We start from the raw sequence: 18383 nt of genomic DNA, 5'->3' as shown, positions 1-18383 counted from the left end.
AATAATATGCTATTGGTGGCATTAATGCATAAACTGTCTATTATAACAATATATATGTGTACATGGCGAGATTAATACGTTCTACAAGGGACATGGGTTCACTACAATATATCCCCACTGAAACAAATACATTTACCAAGTAGACAGGCCTCTCCAAAATCACCGTTGCTCAATCATGGATAAATGGCACTATTCCGAAAGATAAAACTGTCATGGACAGACCACTTCCACGTAAGTAATGGTCATGTTGGCATCACATATGACCTGGACATTCATTGAATATGTGTGCTTTCTGTTTCGGTAAACGTGTTCGCGGATTGAAGGTGGGACTGTTTGCATGTGGGTGCGATCAATTTCTCCAATTACGTTCGGAAAGTTTAATTTCATATATATGAATATATGAATTATACGAGTTGAAACAAATATTTCTGTTCGCTGTCTCTGTCTATGTCTTTGCCTTGCTGCTGCCATATCAACGTTTTCAGACTCAGTGGAAATGCGCTTGGTTAAGACGTGCTTTTATGAGGCGGAGAATTAGCCTGCAAATCAGAGATGTGCGCTCGCCGGGCAGTTTAGTAAATACCACGCAGTTCATCATTAGGCGCACTCCTCCCATTAAATAGCGCTACACGCCTACGTTACCACCCACGTTTCCGAACCATCCCACCTGTTTGCAGGTACACACCCTCAAAGCGTTAATATGCGCTGCGCCAGCTTAGTAAATACCGTTTTTCGTTACGACCGCTATTTTACGCCAGAAAATGGGCGCAATCCTGTTAGTAAATCAGGCCCCAACAGTGGTCGGGAGAAATGTACTTTTCGAGGGTTTATATAAAATACGGTAGCCTAATGCTGCATGCTGTGCAGCTTTGTAGTTTACCAAAGTCGTACTAAAACATTTTGACAGAAAACAGGAAATGTGAGGTCCTGACATGTGTGATTCCGGAAATGATGTTGTTTGGAAATGATGTCGTAAACTGGCCAATCACAGCCAAGGGGGTCTCTGACTCTCTCCGTCTCTTTAAGAAAAGTTAGAAAAAAGCGTTTGTCTCCGACCAGCTCTCCGACGGGTCGGGTGGGCGGCAACACCTGGGTGAAGGTGTTACCAAGGCGTGCCAAGGCGTGCCAAAGTGTCCCTCTACGACCAAATCGGAGAGAATCATAGAAGTGTAAAAATGCCTTTACAGTTAAATTGAGAGGGACAGAGAGAGAAGAGGTTGCTTTGATTTGGCGCAGCTGTCAGTAAAGCACAGGTGCAAGCCAGTTTAAAGACCCTATTATGATGTCATAATGGCCCAATGTAAGTCAATGGGAGAAATGTATATTCGTTTTTCTTTAATATCTTAAAAAGTATAAAGTTTAGAAAAGTGAAAAATACATAGCATAAGTGTCGTTTACAAGACCTACGCGACAAAGTTTAAATGAAGTTTCTACGTTAAGCGGTTAGGGCTGAATTAATCGCAGAAAAAGGTAACAAGAACTAGAAAATGCATTTCCTGAAGGAAATACCAGTGCATGAAATGCAAAAGTTAAGAAAGAACGAATAAAAGAAAAGTGAAAGAAGGAAGGAAGAAAGGAAAGAACAGTAAAAGAAGGAAAGAAGAGTGAAGAAAGAAAGAAGAGTGGAAGAAGGGAAGAAGAAAGGAAAGAAGAGTGAAGAAAGGAAATTAGAGTGGAAGAAGGAAAGAAGAGTGGAAGAAGTAAAGAAGAAAAGAAAAAGGTAAGAAGAGTGGAAGAAGGGAAGAAGAAAGGAAAGAAGAGTGGGAGAAGGAAAGAAGAAAGTAAAGAAGAGTAGAAAGAAGGAAAGAAGAGAGGAAGAAACAAAGTAAGGACAGAAGAGTGAACAAGAGTGGCTCTGGATAAAGACAGTAAAGAGAGAGTGAAAATATTGACAGAAGGAGAAAAAAAGAGTGAAGCAGAGACATGGAGTGTGAGATAAAGTAGAGTGAGAGTGATAGAGAGAAAAAAAGTAGAGTATGGAAGGTGTAGTTATACAGTTGAATGGAGAGGTACAGAGAGAAGAGGACCCTTGGAGGCTTGCCGCAAGTATCAGTGAAGCACAGGTGCAAGCCAGTTTAATTACCCTATTATGATGTCATAATGGCCCAATGTAAGTCAATGGGAAAATTTAGATTCGTTTTTCTTTAATAACTTAAAAAGTATAAAGTTTAGAAAAGTGAAAAATACATAGCATAAGTGTCCTTTACAAGACCTACGCGACAAAGTTTGAATGAAGTTTCTACGTTAAGCGGTTTCGGGCTGAACTAGAAAATGCATTTCCTGAAGGAAATACCAGTGCATGAAATGCAAAAGTTAAGAAAGAACGAATAAAAGAAAAGTGAAAGAAGGAAGGAAGAAAGGAAAGAACAGTAAAAGAAGGAAAGAAGAGTTGAAGAAGGAAAGAAGAAAGGAAAGAAGAGTGAAGAAAGAAAGAAGAGTGGAAGAAGGGAAGAAGAAAGGAAAGAAGAGTGAAGAAAGGAAATTAGAGTGGAAGAAGGAAAGAAGAGTGGAAGAAGTAAAGGAGAAAAGAAAAAGGTAAGAAGAGTGGAAGAAGGGAAGAAGAAAGGAAAGAAGAGTGGAAGAAGGAAAGAAGAAAGTAAAGAAGAGTAGAAAGAAGGAAAGAAGAAAGGAAAGAAAAGAGGAAGAAACAAAGTAAGGAAAGAAGAGTGAACAAGAGTGGCTCTGGATAAAGACAGTAAAGAGAGAGTGAAAATATTGAAAGAAGGAGAAAAAAAGAGTGAAGCAGAGACATGGAGTGTGAGAGAAAGTAGAGTGAGAGTGATAGAGAGAAAAAAAAGGAGAGTATGGAAGGTATCTATTAATATTCCTAGTTATACAGTTGAATGGAGAGGTACAGAGAGAAGAGGACCCTTGGAAGCTTGCTTGGACTGCTTGCCGCAGGTGTCAGTGAAGCACAGGTGCAAGCCAGTTTAATTACCCTATTATGATGTCATAATGGCCCAATGTAAGTCAATGGGAAAATTTAGATTCGTTTTTCTTTAATAACTTAAAAAGTATAAAGTTTAGAAAAGTGAAAAATACATAGCATAAGTGTCCTTTACAAGACCTACGCGACAAAGTTTGAATGAAGTTTCTACGTTAAGCGGTTCGGGCTGAATTACTCGCAGAAAAAGGTAACAAGAAGAAGAAGAAGAAGAAGCCTAGGAATAACAATACAGGGCATTTCATGCACTGTAATTAATCGCAGAAAAAGGTAACAAGAATAAGAAGAAGCCTAGGAATAACAATACAGGGCATTTCATGCACTGTAATAATAAGAAGAAGAAGCCTAGGAATAACAATACAGGGCATTTCATGCACTGTAATTACTGTAAAATTACCGTGAAATGAATGCAATTAGTAGCCAGTAGTTTACTGTAAAATTACGGTGAAATATTTTACAGTGTAGTTACACCTAAAGTGCAGAATAAGCCTTCTAGTATATGTTTATTTGTGGTGAACTTTTACTGCTTTTTGGTGAACTTGCTACTGCTCATTACAGTGCATGAAATGCCCTGTATTGTTATTCCTAGGCTTCTTCTTCTTCTTCTTCTTCTTATTACAGTGCATGAAATGCCCTGTATTGTTATTCCTAGGCTTCTTCTTCTTATTCTTGTTACCTTTTTCTGCGATTAATTCAGCCCGAACCGCTTAACGTAGAAACTTCATTCAAACTTTGTCTCGTAGGTCTTGTAAAGGTCACTTATGCTATGTATTTTTCACTTTTCTAAACTTTATACTTTTTAAGATATTAAATAAAAACGAATCTAAATTTTCCCATTGACTTACATTGGGCCATTATGACATCATAATAGGGTCTTTAAACTGGCTTGCACCTGTGCTTCACTGACAGCTGCACCAAATCAAAGGAACCTCTTCTCTGTCCCTCTCAATTTAACTGTAACTAGGAACATTAAGACACCTTCCATTCTCTACTTTTTTTTCTCTCCATCTCTCCATCTTTCTCTCTATCCCTCTCAGTCTACTTTCTCTCACACTCAATCTCTCTTCTTCACTCCATTTTTATCTCCTTTTTTCAATATTTTCACTCTCTTTTTCTCTTTCACTCTTGTTCACTCTTCTTTCCTTCTTCCACTCTTCTCTCCTTCTTTCACTTTTCTTTCCTTTCTTCACTCTCCTTTCTTCTTTCCTTCTTTCACTCTTCTTTCCTTTCTTCTTTCCTTTTTCAACTATGATTTCCTTCTTTCACTGTTCTTTCTTTTCTTCTTCCACTCTTCTTTCCTTTCCTCACTCTTCTTTCTTTTCTTCTTTCCTTCTTTCACTCCTCTTTCCTTCTTCCTCTCTTCTCTCCTTTCTTCACTCTTCTTTCCTTCTTCCACTCTTCTTTCCTTTCTTCTTTCCTTCTTTCACTCTTCTTTCTTTTCTTCTTCCTTTCCTAACTTTTGCATTTCATGCACTGGTATTTCCTTCAGGAAATGCATTTTCTAGTTACAGTGCATGAAATGCCCTGTATTGTTATTCCTAGGCTTCTTCTTCTTATTACAGTGCATGAAATGCCCTGTATTGTTATTCCTAGGCTTCTTCTTCTTCTTATTCTTGTTACCTTTTTCTGCGATTAATTCAGCCCGAACCGCTTAACGTAGAAACTTCATTCAAACTTTGTCGCGTAGGTCTTGTAAAGGACACTTATGCTATGTATTTTTCACTTTTCTAAACTTTATACTTTTTAAGATATTAAATAAAAACGAATCGAAATTTTCCCATTGACTTACATTGGGCCATTATGACATCATAATAGGGTCTTTAAACTGGCTTGCACCTGTGCTTCACTGACAGCTGCACCAAATCAAAGGAACCTCTTCTCTGTCCCTCTCAATTTAACTGTAACTAGGAACATTAAGACACCTTCCATTCTCTACTTTTTTTCTCTCCATCTCTCCATCTTTCTCTCTATCCCTCCCAGTCTACTTTCTCTCACACTCAATCTCTCTTCTTCACTCCATTTTTATCTCCTTTTTTCAATATTTTCACTCTCTTTTTCTCTTTCACTCTTCTTTCCTTCTTCCACTCATCTTTCCTTCTTCCACTCTTCTTTCCTTCTTTCACTTTTCTTTCCTTTCTTCACTCTCCTTTCTTCTTTCCTTCTTTCACTCTTCTTTCCTTTTCTTCTTTCCTTCAACTATTATTTCCTTCTTTCACTCTTCTTTCCTTTCTTCACTCTTCTTTCTTTTCTTCTTCCACTCTTCTTTCCTTTCTTCACTCTTCTTTCTTTTCTTCTTTCCTTCTTTCACTCTTCTTTCCTTCATCCTCTCTTCTCTCCTTTCTTCACTCTTCTATCCTTTCTTCTTTCCTTCTTTCACTCTTCTTTCTTTTCTTCTTTCTTTTCTTCTTCCTTTCCTAACTTTTGCATTTCATGCACTGGTATTTCCTTCAGGAAATGCATTTTCTAGTTATTCTTGTTACCTTTTTCTGCGAGTAATTCAGCCCGAACCGCTTAACGTAGAAACTTCATTCAAACTTTGTCGCGTAGGTCTTGTAAAGGACACTTATGCTATGTATTTTTCACTTTTCTAAACTTTATACTTTTTAAGATATTAAATAAAAACGAATCAAAATGTTCCCATTGACTTACATTGGGCCATTATGACATCATAATAGGGTAACTAGAAAATGCATTTCCTGAAGGAAATACCAGTGCATGAAATGCAAAGGTTAAGAAAGGAAGAAGAAAAGAAAGAAGAGTGAAAGAAGGAAAGAAGAAAGGAAAGAAGAGTGGAAGAAGGAAAGACAAAAGGAAAGAAGAGTGAAGAAAGGAGAGAAGAGCGGAAGAAGGAAAGAAGAGTGAAAAAAGGAAAGAAGAAAAGAAAGAAGAGTGAAGAAAGGAAAGAAGAGTGGAAGAAGGAAAGAAGAAAAGAAAGAAGAGTGAAATAATGAAAGAAGAAAGGAAAGAAGAGTGGAAGAAGGAAATAAGAAAAGAAAGAAGAGTGAAAGAAGGAAAGAACAAAGGAAAGAAGAGTGAAAGAAGGAAAGAAGAGTGGAAGAAGGAAAGAAGAGTGAACAAGAGTGGCTCTGGATGAAGAGATAAAGAGAGAGTGAAAATATTGAAAAAAGGAGATAAAAATGGAGTGAAGAAGAGAGATTGAGTGTGAGAGAAAGTTGACTGAGAGAGAAAGATGGAGAGATGGAGAGAAAAAAAAGTAGAGAATGGATGGTGTCTTAATGTTCCTAGTTACAGTTAAATTGAGAGGGACAGAGAGAGTAGAGGTTCCTTTGATTTGGTGCAGCTGTCAGTGAAGCACAGGTGCAAGCCAGTTTAAAGACCCTATTATGATGTCATAATGGCCCAATGTAAGTCAATGGGAGAAATTTATATTTGTTTTTCTTTAATATCTTAAAAAGTATAAAGTTTAGAAAAGTGAAAAATACATAGCATAAGTGTCGTTTACAAGACCTAGGCGTCAAAGTTTGAATGAAGTTTCTACGTTAAGCGGTTCGGGCTGAATTAATCGCAGAAAAAGGTAACAAGAATAAGAAGAAGAAGAAGAAGAAGAAGAAAGGAAGCCTAGGAATAACAATACAGGGCATTTCATGCACTGTAATTAAACTGGCTTGCACCTGTGCTTCACTGACACCTGCGGCAAGCAGTCCAAGCAAGCTTCCAAGGGTCCTCTTCTCTCTGTACCTCTCCATTCAACTGTATAACTAGGAATATTAATAGACACCTTCCATACTCTACTTTTTTTTCTCTCTATCACTCTCACTCTACTTTCTCTCACACTCCATCTCTCTGCTTCACTCTTTTTTTCTCCTTCTTTCAATATTTTCACTCTCTCTTTACTGTCTTTATCCAGAGCCACTCTTGTTCACTCTTCTTTCCTTACTTTGTTTCTTCCTCTTTTCTTTCCTTTCTTCTTCCCTTCTTTCTACTCTTCTTTACTTTCTTCTTTCCTTCTTCCACTCTTCTTTCCTTTCTTCTTCCCTTCTTCCACTCTTCTTACCTTTTTCTTTTCTTCTTTCCTTCTTCCACTCTTCTTTCCTTCTTCCACTCTAATTTCCTTTCTTCACTCTTCTTTCCTTTCTTCTTCCCTTCTTCCACTCTTCTTTCTTTCTTCACTCTTCTTTCCTTTCTTCTTTCCTTCTTCAACTCTTCTTTCCTTCTTTTACTGTTCTTTCCTTTCTTCCTTCCTTCTTTCACTTTTCTTTTATTCGTTCTTTCTTAACTTTTGCATTTCATGCACTGGTATTTCCTTCAGGAAATGCATTGTCTAGTTACAGTGCATGAAATGCCCTGTATTGTTATTCCTAGGCTTCTTCTTCTTCTTCTTATTACAGTGCATGAAATGCCCTGTATTGTTATTCCTAGGCTTCTTCTTCTTCTTCTTCTTCTTCTTCTTCTTATTCTTGTTACCTTTTTCTGCGATTAATTCAGCCCGAACCGCTTAACGTAGAAACTTCATTCAAACTTTGTCACGTAGGTCTTGTAAACGACACTTATGCTATGTATTTTTCACTTTTCTAAACTTTATACTTTTTAAGATATTAAAGAAAAACGAATATATATTTCTCCCATTGACTTACATTGGGCCATTATGACATCATAATAGGGTCTTTAAACTGGCTTGCACCTGGCATGCACCTGTGCTTTACTGACAACCTCTTCTCTCTCTGTCCCTCTCAATTTAACTGTAACTAGGAACATTAAGACACCATCCATTCTCTATTTTTTTTCTCTCCATCTCTCCATCTTTCTCTCAGTCAACTTTCTCTCACACTCAATCTCTCTTCTTCACTCCATTTTTATCTCCTTTTTTCAATATTTTCACTCTCTCTTTATCTCTTCATCCAGAGCCACTCTTGTTCACTCTTCTTTCCTTCTTCCACTCTTCTTTCCTTTCTTATTTTCTTCTTCCATTTTTCTTTCCTTCTTCCACTCTTCTTGCCTTTCTTTTTTCCTTCATCCACTCTTCTTTCCTTCTTCCACTTTTCTTTCCTTTCTTCACTCTTCTTTCCTTCTTACACTCTTCTTTCCTTTCTTCTTTCCTTCTTTCACCCTTCTTTCTTTTCTTATTTCCTTCTTCCACTCTTCTTTCCTTCCTTCACTCTTCTTTCCTTCTTTCATTATTTCACTCTTCTTTCTTTTCTTCTTTCCTTCTTCCACTCTTCTTTCCTTTCTTCACTCTTCTTTCTTTTCTTCCTTCCTTCTTTCACTCTTCTTACCTTTCTTCTTTCCTTCTTCCACTCTTCTCTCCTTTCTTCACTCTTTTTTCCTTTTGTCTTTCCTTCTTCCACTCTTCTTTCCTTTCTTCTTTCCTTCTTTCACTCTTCTTTCTTTTCTTCTTCCTTTCTTAACCTTTGCATTTCATGCACTGGTATTTCCTTCAGGAAATGCATTTTCTAGTTCTTGTTACCTTTTTCTGCGATTAATTCAGCCCGAACCGCTTAACGTAGAAACTTTATTCAAACTTTGTCGCGTAGGTCTTGTAAAGGACACTTATGCTATGTATTTTTCACTTTTCTAAACTTTATACTTTTTAAGATATTAAATAAAAACGAATCAAAATGTTCCCATTGACTTACATTGGGCCATTATGACATCAAAATAGGGTCTTTAAACTGGCTTGCACCTGTGCTTCACTGACACCTGCGCCAAATCAAAGGAACCTCTTCTCTGTCCCTCTCAATTTAACTGTAACTAGGAACATTAAGACACCTTCCATTCTCTACTTTTTTTTCTCTCCATCTCTCCATCTTTCTCTCTATCCCTCTCAGTCTACTTTCTCTCACACTCAATCTCTCTTCTTCACTCCATTTTTATCTCCTTTTTTCAATATTTTCACTCTCTTTTTCTCTTTATCCAGAGCCACTCTTGTTCACTCTTCTTTCCTTCTTCCACTCTTCTTTCCTTTCTTTTTCCACTCTTCTTTCCTTCTTTCACTTTTCTTTCCTTTCTTCACTCTCCTTTCTTCTTTCCTTCTTTCACTCTTCTTTCCTTTCTTCTTTCCTGTTTTCACTCTTCTTTCTTTTCTTCTTTCCTTCTTCAACTATTCTTTCCTTTCTTCACTCTTCTTCCCTTTCTTCACTCTTCTTTCTTTTCTTCTTTCCTTCTTCCACTCTTCTTTCCATCTTCCACTCTTCTTTCCTTCTTTCACTCTTCTTTCCTTCTTTCACTCTTCTTTCTTTTCTTCTTCCTTTCTTAACTTTTGCATTTTATGCACTGGTATTTCCTTCAGGAAATGCATTTTCTAGTTCTTATTCTTGTTACCTTTTTCTGCGATTAATTCAGCCCGAACCGCTTAACGTAGAAACTTCATTCAAACTTTGTCGCGTAGGTCTTGTAAAGGACACTTATGCTATGTATTTTTCACTTTTCTAAACTTTATACTTTTTAAGATATTAAATAAAAACGAATATAAATTTTCCCATTGACTTACATTGGGCCATTATGACATCATAATAGGGTCTTTAAACTGGCTTGCACCTGTGATTCACTGACAGCTGCGCCAAATCAAAGGAACCTCTTCTCTGTCCCTCTCAATTTAACTGTAACTAGGAACATTAAGACACCTTCCATTCTCTACTTTTTTTCTCTCCATCTCTCCATCTTTCTCTCTAACCCTCTCAGTCTACTTTCTCTCACACTCAATCTCTCTTCTTCACTCCATTTTTATCTCCTTTTTTCAATATTTTCACTCTTCTTTCCTTCTTCCACTCTTCTTTCCTTCTTTCACTTTTCTTTCCTTTCTTCTTTCCTTCTTTCACTCTTCTTTCCTTTTCTTCTTTCCTTCTTCAACTATTATTTCCTTCTTTCACTCTTCTTTCCTTTCTTCACTCTTCTTTCTTTTCTTCTTCCACTCTTCTTTCCTTTCTTCACTCTTCTTTCTTTTCTTCTTTCCTTCTTTCACTCTTCTTTCCTTCTTTCTCTCTTCTCTCCTTTTTTCACTCTTCTTTCACTCTTCTTTCCTTTCTTCTTTCCTTCTTTCACTCTTCTTTCTTTTCTTCTTCCTTTCCTAACTTTTGCATTTCATGCACTGGTATTTCCTTCAGGAAATGCATTTTCTAGTTTTAATTGAGCTCATGCTTTTGAACTTTTATATCTCCACTTATAATAGGCTCTCTGCTTAGTATTCTGATTTTTCTGTTGTATTAGTGTGTGTGTCTGTGTGCTGAATGTTGGGATTTCACGTTAACACAGGAATTTGTATGTCAATTAGTACAAATGTGTACACTCACACACTGGCGTATTTGTGTGGTGTTGACTTTAAGTCTTTCTCATTTACCATTTAAACAAGGTGATATTGGCAGTAGAAAGAATTTTGAAATATGACCGTCATGTTTCAAGCATTTATGAAATACGATTGATCAAAATGAGATATTAATATATACGTTTCAAGTGTTGTTCTTTTGAAATTACTAATTTAAAATTCAAATGTATTCAGACTATATTGAATTTAGCCAGGTTTTATTCGTTTTTCAGCACTCATATTCTAGTTCTTTATTAGCAGTGGCGACGCATGCCTTGACATGCCTACTGAACGTGGGGTGGGGGGAGGGGCGTGTCTGTAACAGCATATTAACAGGAACTTTTCTATCCTGAACCAATGTTAAGGGACCTAAAATTCAACCTGTTGATGTATCAGTGGTGATTTTACCATGTGTTTGTAGTCTGTGGAGGGATAGAGAGAAATCTTGATTTGGACTATGGTGGCTTGAAGTGCTTCGTTTCATTGAGAGGAAAACAGTTTTATTTAAAGTGGCAAGAGTTTGTATTTATGTTGTATCTAATACATGTGTGCAAGTGTTGTATATTTACTATTTCAGTGGTAGGCTTTTCTTTTTTGGTTTTATTTTGTTTTAAATATATATTGTTATTGTTATAGTCATTGTGATTTCATCTTTGTTCAGATCTAGGGCCCTATCTTGCACCCAGCGCAATTGTCATTGTCACCGACGCATGTATCATTCCTATCTTGCACCCGGTGCACAGCGCGATTTTCCCTCCAGAGGCGCGCTTCGAAATGAACTTGCGTCGACATGGGCGGGGGCGGAACAGAGAAGGCGTTTCTCTGGCGCAAGTGGTATTTTGCAGTTTCAAAACAACGCCGTGCGCCGTGCGCCATTGACCAAAAAAAAGCTGGTCTAATGTGAGGCGCAATGTCTAAAGTCTGTAACGCGTATTCAGAACGCTATTTTAAGGGCGCATGTGCTTGCCCGCACAGTATAGGACCTGTAGGCTACACTTTACTTCTGTCGTCTTCACGAGAGATTTACACCAATTGTTTGGCAAGCCATATATAATTACAAGGAAAATAAACTATTTACCACATGAGGAAATCATTGTGATATCCGTATCCAAGACATTTAAAAGGCATAGCCTACATCTAGCGTACACAATTGACCCAAATTATTCAGGTTAATTGAAGCTGTGTGACATTTGATTTATTGTATGGCTTTGTTGCATTTATTTAATGCCAGTATTATTATAAATCTTGTAAACTCATCTCTGTGTATGTGGACTTTATTTATGTACCTTGGGTTTGGTCAGCTGGTGCACTGGCTTGGGTGCCGATTTCCATGCCCCCAAATCTCTGCACGCTCTCAGGCGTGAGGGTAGACGTGGCGATGTCCTCTGCTGCCGTCAGATCCTGGGTCGAGGCAGATCCACCTCCCGTGAAGGCACGAGAACGTGTGTTACCTTACAGCTTGGATGTCCCACGTCTCTGGACGTCATTATAGCGTTTTCGGCAACGTTTTCGGGTGCCCCGTTGCAGAAACAATTACGGCAATATCTTGACATGCTTGCTTGACTTTGCTTACTTTTGGAGGGTTTCTCGCATCCCCATATCTATCTCCCGGCTTTTTACAAAGCCATACAATAAATCAAATGTCACGCAGCTTCAATTAACCTGAATTATTTGAGTCAATGTGTAGGCTACATGTATGCTTATTTTTAAAATATCTTGGATATGGATATCACAATGATTTCCTCAAGTGGTAAATACTTTATTTTCCTTGTAATTATATATGGCTTGCCAAAAAAATTGGTGTAAATCTCACGTCGGTCTCCTCGGCTGTGAACTTCTCCGGTCTTCCACCAGGTAATTCCGCCATCAAAATAACAAGCCGCTATGGACTATGCGCTTCTCGCTCTTAAAGGGAATGTGAAATGACGCTCGGATTGGTTTATTGCATATTACGCCCAAACCACACCTATGGCTGAGTAACCTCCTTTGGACCAACCCTTTTGACACTTGCGCTGGACGCAAGTGTGTTTTTTCCGCCGTTAAATTAGCAACTGCGCCATAGAGCCGCCCACACAGCTACTTGCGCTTGGCGCCGTCCTACTTGCGTTTCTGATCGGCAAGATAGGGCCCATAGTGTTCTTTCATTTTGTGTTTACCTTTTGATGTTTTGGTCAAATGTGTAATTAGACAAGTTTCATTGACCCCACGCACCGTGAGGGGGATGGTTCTACTGGCAAAATAATCTCAAAGGATCACAGCTGGAGAATTGTAGAGGTTAGTTGAGTATTGGGGTCAGAAAGTCTCCAAAACTACCATCAGACGCCACCTACATCACCACAAGTTGTTTTGGAGGTTTGCCAGAAAAAAGCCTCTGCTGTCAATCAACAACAAACAAAAGCGCCTACAGTTTGCCAAATGTAAGTCAGACTTTCAATGGGACCGAGTTATATGGTCAGATGAGACCAAAATAAAGCTTTTTGGCAACAAACCTCAAAGGTGGGTTTGGCGTATACAGAAAGATAGCCATATAGGAATGCACCCCATACCCAATGTGAAGTATGGTGGCGGATCTTTGATGTTGGGGGGCTGTTTTTCTTCCAAAGGCCCTGAACATCTTGTTAGGATACATGGTATCATGGACTCTATCAAATACCAGCAGATATTAAATGAAGACCTAACAGCCCCCTCCAGTAAGCCTTAAAATGGGCCGTGGTTGGACCTTCCAGTAGGACAATGATCCAATGCACATCTCAAAATGAACACAAAAATGGTTCACCGACCACAGAATAAAGGTTTTGCCATGGCCATCACAGTCCCCTGACCTAAACCCCATAGAAAATCTGTGGGAAGACCTGTAGCCAAGTCCCGTGCCATGTGTTCACCAACCTCATCACGCATTATAGAAGATGACTCAGAGCTATTATCTTGGCAAATGGAGGCTGCACAAAACATTACATTAAGGGGTGCCAATAATTGTGGCACACATGTTTTGGGAAAAAATCTTTTTTTAATGTCAATGTTTTTTTTATATATATATAATTTTACTTCAATGAAAAGGTAAGATTTTTGTGTTTATTTCGAGTGAAAGACTGAGAGGATAAACAGCAAAGACATATTTTTTCATAGCCTATTTTGCTCATATTCACTAGGGGTGCCAATAATTGTGGAGGGCCCTGTATGCTTTTATACTTTTAAACATCATATGTAAATGCATGTAACCTATGGCCCTTTTCCACAGTACTCCACAGACCTGAACAAGCTGTACTGTCAGCTGGCTAAGACCTGCCCCGTCTACATGGTGGTGGGCCAGCCACCCCCACCAGGCTCGGTGCTGAGAGCCACTGCAGTCTACAAGAAGTCTGAGCACGTGGCCGAGGTGGTCAGGCGATGCCCTCATCACGAGAGGACCCCAGGAAACAATGATGGTACACATTATTACCACCTACCCCCAGCACACACATTTCTCCATGCTTGTATTTTCTGTCTTACGTCTGATGCGATTCCTGGACTCTTTAGTAAAGTTCTGTCTGCCCTGTCCTGTCTTGTGAATTTCAGGCCTAGCCCCTCCCAGCCACCTGATCCGGGTGGAGGGGAATCCGCATGCTGACTACCAGCAGAACCTGAACACCGGGAGGCAGAGTGTAGTGGTCCCTTATGAGCAACCTCAGGTGATTTCCTGGCTCTTCTCTTTACGACCTTGCCAAGAGTTCTATAGACCTTACGAATTTGTTATATGCTTGTATAATTTGTTAATATATTAGAAACGGGTGTGGTGTTGATTATGCAATGTGTGAAATGTGCTGTTTCCTCGTTTTAGTTTTTAACATCCTTCCAAAAGATGTAGTCAAGTTCTTTTCACCTTTCAGAACACAGTGGAATCTCCACTCCATACCAAACTTAAACTTTAAGCAGATATTATCCATGGTTCTTTGTGTAATAGTGATGTTTTGTTTGCGATGTGAGAGCAATATCTTTTTGGTGCTTACAGCTGGGCTGTGGACACACCACCACACTTTACAACTACATGTGTAACAGCAGTTGTATGGGAGGAATGAACCGCAGAGCAATTCTGATGATTGTAACTCTGGAAACACAAGAGTGAGTACTTTGTGCATGTGTGTGTGTGTGTGTGGTGGGGCGAGGGGTTGTACATATGTGTATGTAAAGGGTCCAGAGTGGGAAAAGAACCCTTCTTTTCCTTAACCCACCTTTGGTTCTCTCCCACAACTATCTTATATAATCACCATTTCTCCCCAGCCTGCTTTTCCCCTGTCCATACCACATGGGTCACATTGTTCACTGGGGTCACTCATCACTGTGTTCACTGGGGTCACTCATCACTGTGTTCACTGGGGTCACTCATCATTGGGGTCACTCATCACTGTGTTCACTGGGGTCACTCATCACTGTGTTCACTGGGGTCACTCATCACTGTGTTCACTGGGGTCACTCATCACTGTGTTCACTGGGGTCACTCATCACTGTGTTCACTGGGGTCACTCATCACTGTGTTCACTGGGGTCTCTCATCACTGTGTTCACTGGGGTCACTCATCACTGTGTTCACTGGGTCACTCATCACAGGGGCCACTCATCACTGGTTTCACTGGGGTCACTCATCACTGTGTTCTTTTTGCTGCTGTGCTTCTTGTGATCTGCAGGGGACTTGTCCTCGGCCGTCGCTCTTTTGAAGTCAGAATCTGCGCTTGTCCTGGACGGGACCGCAGAACGGAAGAAACCAACTTCATGAAAGTCCAAGAGGACAAGTCGTCAGTCAAGGCTACCGCTACCACTGCCACCACCAAACGCAGTAAGTAATAATAATTGGATTCTAGTAATTAAAAGAGTTAAGCTGCATGATTTCTAATAGAGTATTCCCTGCGCGGACGTTTCACTGACAAAAGACAGAGAAATGGGATGCTCAGAGGGGAAGGCGGGTAGCTCACACCCTGTTTTTGTACTCAGGTCTGAAGGAGGCGCCTCAGGCAGCTGCACAACCTGAAGGCAGCAAGAAGGAGGAGATATTCAAACTGGAGGTACAAGCGCACGAGAACACACATCAGTACCCAACCTACACACACACACACACACACACACACACACACACACACACACACACACACACACACACAGAAACTGATGTCAAATGTGTTATTTTGGGGGAAGATGGTGTATAACATGAAGGGTGAAAGACATATTTCAAAGGTTGTTTGGTACATTAGTACCAATATGAGCATTTGAACACTAGCACTGATGTGAAAACCAGTCAGTCATACATTTTGAACTTGTATTTGTATTATCAGAATTGGTTCTTTTGACATTTTAAGTTACTTACAGAAAAGTTAACTTGTTGAAATGACTGCATATCAATTGCATTGACATCAACAAGTAGTTGGAGTATGAAACAATATGTTGTCTATTCGTTCTATCTATTTATTTGATTTTATTTCTTTTTCAAATGTGTATTAATAATTTTTGTTTATGTTTATGTTTATACTTGAATGCTATTCCTACTACCTTGCTGCTTTGGCAATTGAATTTCCCTCATGGGATTAATCAAGGTTTTATCTACAGTGGGGAAAATAAGTATTTTACCGATTTCGCAAGTTTGGCCACCTGCAAAGTAATGTGTGATCTAGAATTGTATTGGTAGGTGTATTTTAACAGTGAGAAACAGAATATCAACAAAAAAAATCTGAAAACTGCATTTTATAACATTTATGACTTTATTTACATTTGATGAAAAATAAGTATTTGAACCCCCAAGCAAACAGCAAGAATTCTGGCTCACAATGACCAGTTATGTGCCCAAGAAGCACACAGATTAGTCCTCATTAGGTCTAACAAGGTACACCTGATCTCAACTGGTGACGTTTATAAAAGAAACCTGTCCAAAGAATCATACTTCACACCTTCAACCTCACCACCATGGGCAAGACCAAAGAGTTGTCCAAGGACGTCAGAGATAAGATTGTAGACCTGCACAAGGCTGGAATGGGCTACAAAACCATTGGCAAGCAGCTTGGTGAGAAGCAGACAACTATTGGTGCGATTATTCGTAAACGTAATAGGTCTGGGGCTCCATGCAAGATATCCCCTCGTGCGGTATCAGTGATCATTCGAAAGGTGCAGAATAACCCCAGAACTACACAGTGGGAGCTTGTGAATGATCTCAAGGCAGCTGGGACCACAGTCACCAAGAAAACTATTGGCAACACACCACGCCGTAATTTTTTGAAGTACTGCAGCACTCGCAAGGTCCCCCTGCTCAAGGAAGCGCATGTACAGGGCCATCTGAAGTTTGCCATTGCACACTTGAATGATTCTAAGGAGGATTGGGAGACAGAATGTGGTCAGATGATACCAAAATCAAGCTCTTTGGCATCAACTCGACTTGCCGTGTTTGACAGGGGGGGGATGCTGAATATGACCCCAAGAGTACATCATACCCACCATCAAGCATGGAGGTGGAAACATTATGCTTTGGGGCTGTTTCTCTGCCAAGGGTACAGGACGACTCCACCGCATCAAGGGGACTATGGATGGGGCCATGTAACGTGGAATATTGGGCTTGAACCTCATTCCTTCATTCCCTCCCATTGAAAACGCAACCTTAAAGATTTGGAGAGGATCTGCAAAGAGGAATGGACCAAAATCCCTCCTGAGATGTGTGTAAACCTGGTGACCAACTACAAGAAACGTCTGACGTCTGTGCTTGCCAACAAGGGTTATTCCACCAAGTACTAAGTCATTTTTGTCAGTCAGTTTTGCTAGGGGTTTTCAAATGCAAATAAAGTCATAAATGTTATAAAATGCATTTTTCTCGATTTTTTTGTTGATATTCTGTTTCTCACTGTTAATATACACCTACCATTACAATTATAGATCACACATTTCTTTGAAAGTGGACAAACTTGTGAAATCGCCAGGGGTTCAAATACTTATTTTCCCCACTGTATCTATCTATCTCAACAGCTGACATTACCACAGACTGGTGAAGCATGTGTGAAATTAGGTTAGCCATTTGCACAACTATCCGACCACTTTAAACTCCTGAACTCAATGAGACACACTTTATGTCCTTTTATGTACTAGAGGTGTTAAATCTCAGTGAGTTCCAGTTCTTGAAAGAACGTTTTGGTATTGAAATGACTGTGCCATTCTTACAGGTTCGGGGAAGAGAACGCTATGAAATGTTGAAGAAGATAAATGACAGCTTGGAGCTCAATGACTTGGTGCCTTCTAGCGAAATTGAGAAGTACCGTCAGAAACAGTAATACCAAGAAAAACCACCCCTGCACATTTTCATAATTCTCAATTTTTGTTTTTGATATTACAATTTTCTTGATTACTCCTGTGTGTGTCGTCTGTTCTGTATTTGCATTAAAACCCAACCATGTAGTTGGACACAGGCATACAGCATTTAAGGGCGAGACCCTCCTCTCCTCATGTGGCTTTATTAAGTGCTCTGAGACTACTGCAAATGGGGTCAAAATCCACGTAATTGTTTCCTTGGGTTACATGACATGTACATGTTAGGCCTACTCAGTGGCGATTTTAGCAATTAAGTATGACGTCATGTCATCCTCACAAAAAAAGAGCTAGCTGATAATTTTATTTTATATTAGCAATTTGCCTATATGCCCAGGCTATGGGCTGCATTTTGAGTGCCGGCAGGGAGCAGAAATCCTATTTCAATTACATTTCACATGTTTCAGTTCTCAGCGCGACACAAAGATGTTGCTTATAATACAGCAACAGAGTAAATAAAATTGATTGCAATTAAATAAAAACATTAGATTGACACACTGTTAAAATAACTTTCATGCTTTATCAAGCTTGTGGCACACGCATACAACATGAAGCGAAAGGCACAACTGAAACAAATAACCGCAACAAATCATGCTGCTAAATGAAAAAAAACTTGCATAAAATGTTGTCTCATAAACATACATTATTTCAGGCTGCAACTTGAAACACGGAGGTTGGTTCCAAACCAGTAGACAACTAGCGATAGCTAACGAGCAGTAAGGTTAGTGGCGTAGATCTGTCTGAGTCTGAGTACGATCACGGGTTGCTAGGCAGATTTTGTGTGGCACATTTGAAAGTCCTCCACCTCCCCAATGTAAATGTTGACTCGTGTCTCTCCCGCTCATTGGTGTTTCCATAACAACAGTTTGCA

The 18383-nt window shown here is 39.4% G+C and overlaps 1 protein-coding gene across 1 annotated transcript in view; it reads left to right on the top strand.

The window, feature by feature from the left end:
* The window catches only part of LOC308376041 (cellular tumor antigen p53-like), a gene marked incomplete at its 3' end in the record, with an annotated part of 37327 nt that extends 19849 nt beyond the window's left edge, over positions 1 to 17478 (top strand). Inside the window, exons 2-7 of the mRNA XM_080852288.1 lie at positions 13441 to 13627; positions 13758 to 13870; positions 14191 to 14300; positions 14863 to 15011; positions 15167 to 15237; positions 17371 to 17478. Of these exons, the coding sequence (XP_080708414.1) occupies positions 13498 to 13627; positions 13758 to 13870; positions 14191 to 14300; positions 14863 to 15011; positions 15167 to 15237; positions 17371 to 17478 (681 nt within the window). The 5' untranslated portion in view covers positions 13441 to 13497. The remainder of the gene's footprint in view (positions 1 to 13440; positions 13628 to 13757; positions 13871 to 14190; positions 14301 to 14862; positions 15012 to 15166; positions 15238 to 17370) is intronic.
* Between the last annotated feature and the right edge of the window lie 905 nt (positions 17479 to 18383).

This window comes from Sprattus sprattus (assembly GCF_963457725.1).
Source record: "Sprattus sprattus genome assembly, chromosome: 1".
In the NCBI taxonomy this organism is placed as follows: Eukaryota; Metazoa; Chordata; class Actinopteri; order Clupeiformes; family Clupeidae; genus Sprattus; species Sprattus sprattus.
The sequence above is the reverse complement of the archived record's forward strand: the minus strand, read 5'-3'. Positions and strand labels throughout refer to the sequence as shown.